Source organism: Chrysochloris asiatica, unplaced genomic scaffold (assembly GCF_000296735.1).
Source record: "Chrysochloris asiatica unplaced genomic scaffold, ChrAsi1.0 scaffold00036, whole genome shotgun sequence".
In the NCBI taxonomy this organism is placed as follows: Eukaryota; Metazoa; Chordata; class Mammalia; order Afrosoricida; family Chrysochloridae; genus Chrysochloris; species Chrysochloris asiatica.
The window spans coordinates 5,534,652-5,548,859 of record NW_006408554.1 but is presented as its reverse complement, the minus strand read 5'-3'; the positions used below and the strand labels follow the sequence as shown (position 1 = coordinate 5,548,859).

Sequence of the window (14,208 nt, the reverse complement as noted above, 5' to 3'; positions counted from 1 at the left end):
ACTGGTCAAGTTTCTCTTAATATCAGGATATTTATTCCATCAGTCCTTTATTTCAAATCCATGTTCTCTATAATTTCATTTTTTCATAATATGCCAATAATCCTTACTTTACTATTTAGTTCAGTTTGCTTAAAAATGGAAAACAAATTGAAATTCATTTTTAAAAAATGTGTTTTGAAATGTAAAGGTTTTGATTAGATAGTGAGATTTGCTGAGTTTATTTTTAATTTGCAGGTATTTACTCTGTAACAATTAAGATAAATTATACCAAGATAAAGATAATCTCCAGGTGGGAAGGAACAAATGAAGAGTGAGCATTAATTGTTTCCTGATGTGCCTCTTTAAAGTGCATCCCAGGAGGTGATATATGGATCAATTTCCCTAATTGTTGATAATGCTAAAATTTCATAACACTGCCACATTCAAGTTTAGAGTTTGTTGAATTCTGCTTGTACTTCCTCAATCTTAGTTGGGTGTCTGATAAGTATGAAATGGATCTTTAGTCCAAAAGAATTCATTCAGAGAAGTTTTATCACAAATATGCACAAAAATATTTTGGATTCCTGAGACTAGTGCTCAAATGTCAAATTGAGATATAAATGGAGAAAAACAAGAACACAAGGGCATATAAACCATGCAATTAATCTATTTGCCACCCACCTCTGACCTCAAGATAAGTAGCAACCAGTTCTCATAATGTTCAGTAGAAAGAATCATATTGAGAAGTTAGATGTAAAAGATGACAGCACTTTCTAAAGTGACCCAAGATCAACAGCATTTAAACATCCTTCCTGTGAAACTTAAAAATACATTATCTACCCAACTAGATGATGCCTCCCATAGTGGGTACTCACCATATGAGGAAATTCCATATGGCTGCCCTGGCTGTGGATATGTGGCATACGCTGTAGCTTGTTGCATTCCTGTGGTAAATTGTGTTTGCCCATATGCAGCCATAGTTTGTGAGGAAGGGGTAGGGAGAATATGTGGATACTGTCTGCTGTTAATCAGAAATGACAAAAAATAGAAAATGCATGCATTAGATAAAAGCCAGGTAACTGATCAACAGCCACATCACAAGGTCAGTTTAAGATTATGTCTTAAAGAAAAACTTGCAAATATACAAAGTACTGAAATATTCAGTGTCACTACTAGATGATGCTAAAAATATGTTTGAATAAGTATATCTAAGCCTCAATGAAATTTAACCTCTAGTTCAAATTAAGATACAAGTGGGCAGAGACATGACTTGAAATAAAGTATACTTATAACAATTATTGATTTTTTAAATCTAGCGTATTGATTGGTTGTATGGTCTATTTGCATATAATGATAAAAAGAAAATACATCTTACTTGGAAGGATAAATCTGTGGTGGGAACTGGTGAGTTGGTCTTGGGCTGAAGCTACTGCTCCCAATTGCTGGGGGGGGGGGGGGGGGGGAAGGGAGGAGAAAGCATAATAATTAAAGCAACATACAAAGTATGAATGAAGCATTAATACAGTTTGAACGATAAGTTGATCAGATTTTACCCTTTTTGTCTGCAGAAATGCCAGATTCATTTAGTTCAACTTAGTAAAATGATGAACTATTAAAAAAAAAATAGTTCTAACTTTAAATTATTTCTTAGAATAAGGCATTCCCAATCATCAGTATCTGTAAGCATGCTGTGATGGTTTTTCATAGTGGTAAAACTTTCCTAGGACATGAAATTCTGACTGTTTGGAGAGACATGCTGAAAAGGGATATCTGAAGTTGAATTACAGGGCTGAGCAGGACTGGAAAAGGTCATTTGGCCTATTGTCTGCCCTCAGCAAGAACACACAAGTCTCAGACTGTATTACCAAGAAACATGGTCTAATCTTCGCTTAGGTCGAGTACAAATAGGATAGAGCCTCATTTTGCCTGCATGGATTTAGCAACTTTTTTTAGTAAAAATGCATTCCTACTACTATCTTAAATTTCTCAAGTTGCAAGCTAAGCCTGTCTTTTCTTGTGTTGATCTGGGGTTTTCCTTTGCCTTTCAGTTTTACATATTCAATTTGAGAGTTCAAGAGAAAAAGGTTGTTTTAAAAAGAGGTATTTGAACATTTAAACAGAATTTAATTTCTTTTTAATCACATATACTTGACACTATATGTTCAGAAATACAATAACCTGTCCTAGCAAACATTCTTTGGCACTCATTTTGAATTAAATCAACAAGAACACATTTTAACATAAAGCCTTACAAGAGTTCTCAGCTTCACAGTGGTAAAAACAACCTGGTACTGGTACAATGAAAGATACATTGATCAATGGAACAGAATTGAGAATCCAGAAATTAACCCATCCACATACAGCCAACTGATTTTTGCCAAAGTGCCTAGGCATATTGCATGGGGAGGAGATAGTCTCTTTAGCAGATGGTGCTGGCAGAACTCGAAAGCGATAAGCAAAAGATTGACAAAAGACCTTTAACTCACACCCTATATAAAAACCACCTCAGCATGGCCTAAATGTGAATCCCAAAATTATGAAGGTCATCAATGAAAAAATAGGGACAAATGTGAGGGTTCTAATTCAGGGCATACACAGACTACCAAACATTTTGAAAACTACAAACAAAAGTAAACAAAATAGATGATTGGGATACACTAAAAATTAAAAACTTATGTTCATCAAAAGACTTCACCAGAAGAGTAAAAAGGGAACCCACAGAATGGGAATAAAAATCTTTTGCAATGACACATCAGTTAAGGGACTAATTTCTAAAATATATAGGAAACTACAACACCTCTACAAGAAAAAGACAAATAACCCTATTAAAAAATGGGCATAGGACATGAACAGACACTTCACCAAGGAGGAGATCCAGGCAGCCAACAAACATATGAAGAAATGTTCACATTCACAATCACTAGCCATCAGATAGATGCAAATCAAAACAACAAAGAGATATCATCTCACACCAGCAGTAACAGCAAAGATAAAAAAAGTAGAGGACAATAAATGCTGGTGAGGATGTGGAGAGACTGGGACACTCCTACATTGTTGGTGGGATTGCAAAATGGTCCAACCACTCTGGAAAGTAATACGGCACATCCTCAGAGGGTTGGAAATAGAAATACCTTATGATCCAGCAAGTCCTCCAATTGGTAATTACCCACAAGAAACAGGAACCGTAACACGAGTAGATATATGCACACCAATGTTGATAGCAGCACTATTTACAATAGCAAAAAGATGGAGACAGCCTAAATGCCCATCAATTGAAGAATGGATAAACAAACTGTGGTACATACACACAATGGAATACTATGCTACCTCGATGAACATTAAGGAAGCTGCAACCACAGCATAACATGGATGAACCTTGAGGACATTATGCTGAGTGAAATAAGTCAGTCACAAAAGGAGAAATACTGCATAGGACCATTATTGTAAAAGACTAAGAAAAAGAACTCACCGTAAAAGGGGGAAAATTTTATATATAATTGCTGATCACCAGGATGTATGGGATGAAAGGAGGGGAGGGAGAGAGGGGAAGATAGAGCACAGGGTAGGGAATAGACATAGGATAGCTTGGGTTCTTGGTGGGGGGGGGGGGGGGGGGGGGGCAGAACACAAGAAAGGGGAGGGGAATGGAAGAAGGTTTGCATGGGTTAAGTGGGACAGAGATAAATGAAGATGTATGCACAATCTTGGAACAACAGGGCTTCAGGATACAGGGATTGAGGCATGGTTTGAATGGGTAAAAGAGGGGAATAAGATGCTTGGCTGTCTTTTGAATCTTGGTTTCCTTTGCCTACCATTGTGAAATGGACACTTGGGGGGGGGAGGGGCAGGGGAAGGAGTAGCCAGAAACATCACAATAGAAAGCTTGTAAGTCCGTCTTCAGCCTATATCTGATTGGCAAAGGAGACTAAAAGTTGCCCAGTGAAAGAGGCCTCCTGTGTAGCTTTGCATTGCATAAGACGATAGGTAGAAAACAGAACCCCATCCAGAACCGGCTGAGGTGGGAAATTTCCACTGGAAAGGACGAGTAGACCAGCCTGGAGTGGGTAAAAGAATAGAAGATACTTCATGAAGAAAGACCAGCAGGAAAAATCCGAAACAATAATGGCAGTCTGATTATTATAAGAATAAGTAAGCTGGGAGTCAAGGCAAGTGGTCAGATCCCCTCCGAGCAAACTCCCTTTCAAGACTAAGACTCAAGGGGAATACACGAGCAGGTATGTGGTCTCGCTGGTGATCACATTAGTCAGTGATAAGGGGAAGAGGGGGGAAAAACAGCAATGAAGTTGGGATCTGAGTCCGACCACATTCAACAGACTCCTGTGAACCCAGGTAGAGACCTGGATGGCCAGCAGTATGGCAAGACCCGGGAACTCCTGGGCCCAGAGGCAGTGACATGGTCACAGAGGACTAGAGTGGAGAGTGAAGCGTCCAGCTAATGAAGTGAGGGGAGACGCACTTATGAAGTGGGGGGAGATGCACAAGAACACCCATACTTGCAGATAGTACCCACTTGACCTGGCTGCAATGGCTGGATGATCAGAACTCAGCTAGAAGAAGAAAGAAGAGAGAAGTGGGGAAAAAAAAAAAGAGTAACCCATTACAATTTGATGAACTTTACCTATACATATGGATGTAGTATCTCAAATAAGGGAACAAATCTTCACAGCAAGGATCACTCCCACCCCCTTGGTACACAGGGTTGACAGGGATGGGCAACTTGGACATTGGCTACCCAAAATGGGGGGGAAGGGTACTACGAAAGCAAGAAGTGACTGGCTTACAAACTTTCAAGAGGGAGCCTAGTTCCAGACAGGCAGGGGTAGGTAGCACCAGATAGAATCTCCACTGAATGATTTCCAATCTGTTGGGACTGGGCTGGCGAAAGGAAATGGGGCTAAGACTCTTGTTGTACAATAGTGAATAATTGCATCAGGACTGACTGTGAGGGTAGGAAATATAGAGGTAGATGTTTTTTGACAAAAGGAGGGAAGTGCAGCATAGGAGTGGAGATCCCTAGGACCATGAAGTGAGAAGAGCAGACAGCGTGACACTACCCAGAAAGGCAGTGATGCCAGGGATGGAGACAGAGACGTGGACAGATGGAGTGGCTGGGGACACTGGACTCAAGAAGGGAGAGGGGCTGTGTGCTGACGACCTGGGGGTGGGCCTATGGGGTATATACCCTTTGGTTATTTGATGATGCATGGAGGGGATTATAATCATTGCAATGAAACAAAATACAATAGGACGAATGTAAAATTGATGTTCTCCCATGTAAACCCACATAATTCACACACACAAAAAAAAGTTCTCAGCTTCTTTCATCATAAATAAGGACAATCTAAAATTTCAACTATACACACATACATTTATGTTTCTATTTCTTTTTGCTCAACCTCTTCCTAATCTCTAACTGTCTAAAACCCATATTATTTGGTCGTAAGTAATATACTTAGTTTTCATCTTCTATCACGAATCCCTGTATTTAGAAGCTCTATTATTTATTAACTGTATCCCACATTAAAATCATCTCATAGTTCCAGCCATTCAACAGTTTGTATATTTTTCATGAAATCACTTCAATACCCATATGCTTCTCAATTGCAGTTTACCAGTTTGGAATTAGGAGAACAGCGGTAGAGTTGGACTAGAATCTCAAAATCTAGAAACAATCCTTTCCTTTTAAAGCAAATAGTCCTAACACAGTGACAATATAATAGATCTAGATTAGTACTACTTTTGGAAGCTGCCAGAAGACTCAACCATCTGGTTGCCAGTTTGGCAAGGACAAATTTTGTGTTTAAGTGAGGTCAGGCTAACCCAGCTGGTCTCCCCGTGTCTTTTGGCACATAGTAAATCATAACTCTCTTCCAAGTGGTGTGCTAGATACTGCAAATGCAAACATGCAAAGACAAGTTCAGCCTCTTATATTAGATAAGGCACTATTATAAAAGGGAGGGAAGGATTAGCGAGAGAGAGAACTTGGACTACAAAGACAACCATTTGCCCTGATCATCTGAGAGTACCACCTCTGCTACTTCCCTTTTCTAGGTCTAAGAGGGGTCAAGAATAAAGCAGATGTATCCACCTAGTCACTGGAAGAGTAATATCTTACATTGGGACAATCATAGTTATTTTTAAAAAGGAAACAAACAAAAATGTCCCCCATTGGTGGTAGCAACAGCAATCACTTTTTTCTAACTCCATTGTTGTGTTTTCCAAATTGTAATTTGGAAATAAATCATGATCCATAAAAAGTACCCAATGGTTTTTAAAAAACAGACCAGAATAACACAGTAGAAGATAAGAGAATTGTTACACAGGGTAAAGGTATGTTCTCTGGGGCTTTCAGAATATGCACATATGGAGTGTGTGTGTATACACGAGAAAAGAGACTTGAGAGGCGGTGTTGTTGTTTTAAGTGCTATCACATCAGTTATGACACACTGTAACCGGGTATAGAATTTCTGAGGAGTGACTGGTGGGTTTGAACCACCGACCTCACAGTTAGCAGTCAGTGTTTATCCTACTACAGCATCAGAGGGTAGTAATTAAGAGCACAGGCTCGGAAATCACAATTTAATTTCAAGTTAGATTGAATTCCTAGCTCTTCCACATGGTCGTAATTAAGTTATTTGATCCCTCTAAGTCTCAGGATGTTCATCTCTAAAATGATAGAAATACTACTACCTCCATCTACCTCACTGAATTGTGATGATAAATGACATGCTTGACTCCTGATATTTGCCCTCAGACTTGTCTTTCTTCTTTTATTTTTAATTCTATGCAACTGACATCACCATTATCCAGCAAAATCCTTAAAGATGGGACTCTCTGTCCTCATTTCACATAGAGGACATCCAGAGCTGATAGAAGCTAGGACCATGTCCTAGAAAATCACTGGGAAAGTTGAACCCTGTCTCTTTGAACCTGTCTCTTTCTACAGAAACATTCTTTGAACCCTGTCTCTTTCTACAGAAACATACTGTCTTCTGACTGCCTAAGAAATCAGCTCATGTCATCTACTCGTCCCTAATCTAGAAAATGCCTGTTGTTTGTCAGGACCTGGATCAAATCTTCATATCCTCTTATCTGGATTGTTACAATAGGCTTATAGGCACTCTTCTTGAATCCTGCCATGTCCATTCAGTGCCTTTAGTACTGCTACCACAGTGAGCATTCTTAAATGACAACCTTCATCATGCCTGTTCTCCAGCTTAAAATCTTTCTAGTGCTCATATTATCTCTGGGCTACATTCCAAATTCCTTGGCATGGTGTAAAAGAGAATAAAACTAAAACTCTCTCCTGGTTTTAGTATTGTCTAGTTCCCTGGATTTCAAGATTGTCCATACATGCCTCACCTCTTCTCATCTGTGTCTGTTGTTCTTCCCATCAGACCCTTCTGCCTGTGATACACTGCTTTCGTCCACGTGACATGTACTTCTCCACTGGGGCCAAAATATTATCACTCCTTAAGACAATGGCTTCCTTCTCTGTATTTTCTTAGAACTTGGTATAAATTGGTAATGTAGCACTTATATGATATAGATGTTACTTTCCTCCACTGACCATGAGCTCCTGGGACTAAGAAATTCTGAATTCTCCTTTGCTTCTTCAGCACTTGATAGGGCTTAGAATGTGGCAAGTCATCAGTACACAGACTTTGCTCAATGAGAATGTGAGATGTAAGTCACAATCAAAATACTTTTGTTTGTTTTTTAAACCATATTGGCCTAAAAGGTGGTTAAATTATTTTAAGCTGTTTATAAATGTACATAAAGAACCTGATTCATCTCTTTGGCAATAACTGTTGCTATAGTTAGGTGTCATTGAGTTGGTTCTGACTCACCGTGAGCCTATGTAAAATAGAAGGAAACACTGCCTAGTCTTAAGTTATCCTCAGAATCTTTGCTGGTTGAGCCCACTGTCACATCCACTGTGTTAATCCATCCCACTGAGGGTCGTCTTCTTTTTGGCTCGCTACCAAGCATGATGTACATCTCTAGGGATTGATCCCTCCTGATAACACATCCAACGTACATGACATGACATCTATCACTTTCACTTCTAAGAAGCATTCTGGATGTATTTCTATTTGTGCGTTCTTCTGGCAGTCCATAGTATTTTCAATATTTTTCTCTAATACCATAATTCAAATGTATCAAATCTTCTTTGGTCTCTCTTATTCATTGTCCAGCTTATTATATAAATATGAATAAGGATTCATGATATTGTCTTGCTAACTTTATGTATCTGAAATCACTGAATATTTAATATTTCATAAAAATAAGCCGTATTCCTCTAATACTTCATAAAAATAAGCTGTATTCGTCTAAATTCAAACCCTTGAAATTTCTGTGTGGGCTAAAGTTAAGTATCTCTCATCTCATATCAGGAATTCATATTAATTTAAATGTCATGGGACCAGAATAATAAATCAGAGAAGGCCTCCAGATTATTTATCAAGGTCACCTTCCCATTAACCACAGAGAACAAACTCCAAACCACCCAACCCACAGAGCCTTGGGAATAGACAGGCAACTAATACCTCCTGGTGTGGCACTACAGGATAATGCTCTGGACAACAAGGTCCTTTGAGCCGCAAGGTTGGAAGTTTAAACCCACCAGCCGCTCCTTGGAAACCCTATACAGAGTCGTTGTGGGTCAGAACCGACTTGATGGCACTTAGCAACAACAACAACAACCCCTCCCTATTTTTGTTTTGAAGTATCTGGATTGTGTAAGTGGTTAACACATGGCTGCTAACTGAAAGCTTGGCAGTTCCAATCTACTCAGAGGCAACCTCAGAAAAAAGACCTGGTGATCTATTAAAAAAAAAAAAAAAAATCAGCCATTGAAAACTCTATGGAGTACAGTTCCAGTCTCATACACAGTGAAATAGTCTTCATGAATTGGAATCAACTCCATGGTAACTAGTTGGTATATCTGTTTTATCACATTTGTTTTGCATTACTCAGTGTGTTCTTCTACTTTTAACATGTAACAAGTTAAATAAGCTTCGCAAATCATGTTGTAAGAAGGAAAAGAAAAACCCAAGGTGAAAATTCACAAGGTTGAGAATCCATTGGGAAGGAACACAGAAAACTCAATATACACAGGGCTTCAATTCGTTCTTCCATTAAGTTCCCCTGGCATTCATGTCAACATCATTCACCCAAATGAACATTTCAAACGTCTCTTTTCCTCATACCCCCACATACTCTTTTATCATTAAGTCTAGTTAGGTCTCCCTTGAAAATATTTCCAAAAGCTGACAGTTTCTCAATTCCTGTCTCTCTGTGCTCTGTTCCAAGCACCATCAGAGCAGCAACTATGAGAACACACCTCTCTGCTCTCGTATAGTTGGCCAATGGCTCAGCTGCTTAGCTCTGAAATCTATCTACTTAACTGAGGAGGCCATACTTCTCACACACCATTCCTAGCTAGTGACCAGGGGGTCAAGGACACAATGGCAACCTGTTCATGAAGACCTGGGATTCCAGTGACTGCTAACTTTGGCACAAGGATTTCTCGATGCCCTTGGTGATGTATCCATAAACTGGGTGGACATCTAGGATATTTCCACCTAATCTAACCTTCCTTTACTCTCTGCTACACGCCTCTTCATTAATAACGTTCTTGCATACTTAATCCTAGTTTAGTAGCTACTTCTAGGAGGATACACAGCAATCTTTCTTCTGAACCAGGAAAATGATTCCACTAACCCTCTCCCAAGTCCCGCACCCACAGTGCATTCTCCACAGGACAGTGAGCTTTTAAAAATACCCTTATATTGAAGCCCTCCCACTATCTTCCTACCATATTTAAATTATTCCAAACTTGCCCCTGACTGCACAAAGATCTTTGCTTAAATAGTCTCTCCTCAGAGAGGCCCTTCCTATAAAAGAAACCTCTCTACTCTTTTGTTATATTCCATTATCAGCTTTCATTCATTTCTTCCTAACACTTGCCACTGCCTATTTACTTCACTAATATTCTTTGTTGTTAGTTGCCATGAACTAACTGGCTCTGACTCACAGTTATCCCATGTACAACAACATACCAAAATGTTGTTGAATGTGGTACCATCTTTACTATTACTGGTATGCTAGAGCCCACTATGGAGTCCTGGTGTGGCGCTGTGGATAAAGCGCTGGACAACAAAGTCAGTTTGAGCCACAAGGTCAGTAGTCCAAACTCACCAACTGCTCCTCTGAAACCCTATACTGAGTCACTATGAATTGGAACCAACTTAACAGCACACAATAACAATGAATTTTTAAGGAACAAGGTGTTAATAGCAGGGGTTTGAGTAATGGAGGATATCATTACTGATGTCAGATCTTTGCTAAAAGTAGAGGACACAAGAAAGATGTTTACCTGTATTTTACTACCTATGCAAAGGTATTTGACTGTGTGGATCATAACAAAATATAAATAACTTTGTGGAAGCCAGTGGGAAGGAATAATAAACTAAAAGACTTGAAACAAAAAATTCAAACAGCAGCCTGAGAAGACAAAGTCAAGTATTATAATGAAATATGCAAAGACATGAAGTTAGAAAAGCAAAAGGGAAGAACACAACATCTCTAGAGCTGAAAGAACTGAAGAAAAAATTCAGCCTCAGGTTGCAAGGCTGAAGGATTCTATGGGCAAAATAGTGAATAACCCAGGAAGTATCAAAAGAAGATAGAAGGTATACAAAGCATCATTGTACCAAAAAGAATTGGGCAATGTTTAATCATTTCAAAAGGTCTCATATGATCAAGAACCAATCGTATTGAAAGAAGAAGCTGGAGCTTCACTGAAGGTGCTGGCTGAAAACAAGGATCCAGGAACTAATCGAATACAAACTGAAATGTTTCAACAAACTGATGTAGCACTGGAGGCACTCTTTCATCTTTACCAATAAATTTTCAAATCAGTTACCTGGTCTACTGACTTGAAGAGATTCATAATTGTGTCAGTTCCAAAGATGACCCAATGGAATGCAGAAATCATTAATATGACATGCAACTGAAATCTTTCTGTAGATAATTCAAAAACAGATGCAGCAATACATCAACAGGGAGCTACCAGAAGCTGAAGTGGGACTCAGAAGATGTGGAACTAGGGATATCATTGCTGATATCAGATGGAGAGCAGAGAATACAAGAATGTTGTTTATTTTTGCTTTATTGGCTAACTAAAGGCACTCATCTGCATGGATCATAACAAATTATAGATAATATTGTGAAGAATTAATATTCCAGAACATTTAACTGTGCTCATGAGGAACCTGTACACAGATGAACAGACAGTCATTAAAATAGAACAAGAGGATACTAAACTGCTTGAATTCAGGAAAAGTGTGTGTCAGGGTTGTGTATCTTTCACCATATTTATTCAATTGTTTGCTGTGCAAATAATTTGAGAAATTTTATTATAGGAAGAAAGACATAGTTTCAGGATTGTAGGAAGAATCATTAACAACCTGCATTATGTAGATGATACAACCTTGCTCATATTTGGTCATATACAGATTCAAACTGAAGCTGAAGAAAATGAAAGCAAGTTCATAAGAGCCAAATTATGACCTTGAATATATCCCACCTCAATTTAGAGATCATCTGAAGAAAATATTTGATACATTAAACACTAAAGACCAAAGACCAGAAGAGTTGTGGGATTACATCAATAACATCATACATGAAGAAAGCAAGAAGTCATTAAGAACAAAAGAAAAAAGGAAAAGATCTAAATGGATGACAGAAGAGACATGAAAAGTTGCTCTCCACTGTAGAGATGCCAAAGCAAATGAAAGAAATGAGGAGGTACAAGAGCTGAACAGAAAATTCGAGAAGACACAGTCAAATATTACAACAAAATGTGCAAAGATCTGGAGTCAGAAAAACAAAAAGGAAGAACAGGCTCAGCATTTCTCAAGCTGTGGGGAATTGAAGTAAAAATTCAAGCCTCAACTTTCGATACTGAAGGACTCTGGGCAAATTATTGAATGATACAGAAAGCATCAAAAGATGGAAGGGATACACAGAGTCACTGTACCGAAAGGAAATTGTTCATGTTCAACCGTTTCAAGAGGTAGCATATGATCAAGAGCCAATGATATCGAAGGAAGAAGCCCAAGGTGCATTAAAGGAATTGGCAAAGATCAAGGCACCAGGAATTGATGGAATAAAAATTGAAATCTTTCAAAAAAGTGAAGTGGCACTGGAAGCACTCCCTTACCTACGCCAAGAAATTTGGAAGACAACTACCTGGCTGACTGATTGGAAGAGATCCATATTTATGCCCATTCCAAAGAGAGGTGACCCAACGGAATGTGGAAATCATTGGACAGTATGTTTGATATCCCATGTGAGTAAAGTTTTACTAAAGGTAAAGGTAATACAGAAATGGCTGCAAGCATATATTGACAGAGAAGTTCCAGAGGTTCAAGCTGGATTCAAAAGAGGCTATGGAACAAGGGTTATCATTGCTGATGTCAGATGGACCTTGGCTGAAAGCAGAGAATACCAGAAAGATGTTTACCTGTGTTTTACTGACTACACAAAGGCTTTTGATTGTGTGGATCATGACAAGCTATGGACAACACTGAGAAGTATGAGTATTCCAGAACACTTAATTGTGCTCATGAGGAATCTGTACATGGACCAAGAGGCAGTTGTTCAAACAGAACAAGGCAACACTGAACAGTTTAAAATTAAGAAAGGTGTGTGACAGGGTTGTAGTTTTTCACCATACTTATTTAAACTGTATGCTGTGCAAATAATCTGAGAAGCTGGGATCTATGAAGAAAAACTTGGCATCAGGATTGGAGGAAAACTCATTAACAACCTGCAATATGCAGATGATACAGTCTTGCTTGCTGAAAGTGAAGAAGACTTAAAGTATTTACTGATGAAGATCAAAGACCGCAGCCTTCAGTATGGATGGCATCTCAATGTAAAGAAACTAAAATCCTCACCACTGGACCAATAAGAAACATTCTTACCAATGGAGAAAAGATTGAAGTTGTCAAGGACTTCATTCTTCTTGGATCAACTATCAACACTCATGGAAGCAGCAGTCAAGAAATCAAACGGTCTATTGTATTAGGCAAATCTGCTGCACAGGACCTTTTTAGAGTGTTGAAGAGCAAAGAAGTCAGCTTGAGGACTAAGGTACGTCTGACCCAAGCCATGGTATTTTCAATAACCTCATATGCATGCAAAACTTGTACAGTGAATAAGGAAGATTGTAGAAGAATTGATGCCTTTGAGTTGTGGTGTTGGAGGAGAATACTGAAAGTGCCATGGGCTGCCAAAAGAACCAATAGATCCATTTTGGAAGAAGTGCAGCCAGAGTGCTCCTTGGAGGCCAAGATGGTCAAACTTCGTCTCTCATACTTCGGACATATTGTCAGGAGGGACCAGTCACTGGAGAAGGATATCATGTTTAGTAAGGTGGAGGGTCAGAGAAAAAGAGGAAAACCCCCAGAGAGATGGGCTGGCAAAGTGGCAGCATCAATGGGCTCAAGTGTGACAACTGTGAGGTTGGCCCAGGATCAGGCAGTGTTTTGTTCTGTTGTATATACGGTTACTATGAGTCGGTACCGACTCGATGGCACCTAACAACAACAACAATCTTGCTTGTTGGAAAGGAAAAGGATTTGAAGTACTTGCTGATGAAGATCAAAGGCTACAGCTTTCAGTATGGATTGTACGTTAATGTAAAGAAAACAAAAATCTTCACAATTGAACCAATAAATAACATCATAATAAACACAAAAAGGATTAAAGTTGTTACTTAATTTTGCTTGTTTCCACAATCAATGCTCACCAAACCACGCATTAGAAAAGTCTGCTGCAAAAGATCTCTTTAAAATGTCACTTTGAGGACTAGCTTACACGTAACCGAAGCAATGGCATTTTCAATCAACTCATATGATTGTGAAAATTAGACAATGAATAAGGAAGACTGAAGAAGAATTGATGCATTTAAATTATGGTATTGGTTAAGAATATTGAAAGTACCATAGACTTCCAAAAGAACAAATAAATCTGTCTTGAAAGAAGTACAGTCAGAATGTTCATTAAAAGAAAGGATAGTGAGACTTTTTTGTTTTCTTGACAAGAAAACAAGAATCCTCACCACTGGACCAATAAACAACATTCTTATCAATGGAGAAAAGATTGAAGTTGTCAAGGACTTCATTCTTCTTGGAT

General features: G+C 38.7%; 1 protein-coding gene across 7 annotated transcripts in view; it reads right to left on the bottom strand.

The window, feature by feature from the left end:
• The window catches only part of EYA1 (eyes absent homolog 1 (Drosophila)), a 217,598-nt gene that overhangs the window by 162,368 nt on the left and 41,022 nt on the right, over positions 1 to 14,208 (bottom strand). For 4 of the 7 annotated variants that reach the window (XM_006860020.1, XM_006860023.1, XM_006860024.1 and 1 more), the window contains 2 exons: positions 1,355 to 1,421; positions 855 to 1,000 (listed from right to left, as the gene is read on the bottom strand). In XM_006860020.1, coding sequence (XP_006860082.1) covers positions 855 to 1,000; positions 1,355 to 1,421 — 213 coding nt within the window. The remainder of the gene's footprint in view (positions 1 to 854; positions 1,001 to 1,354; positions 1,422 to 14,208) is intronic. The other 3 variants (XM_006860022.1, XM_006860025.1, XM_006860026.1) reach the window with 1 other exon arrangement.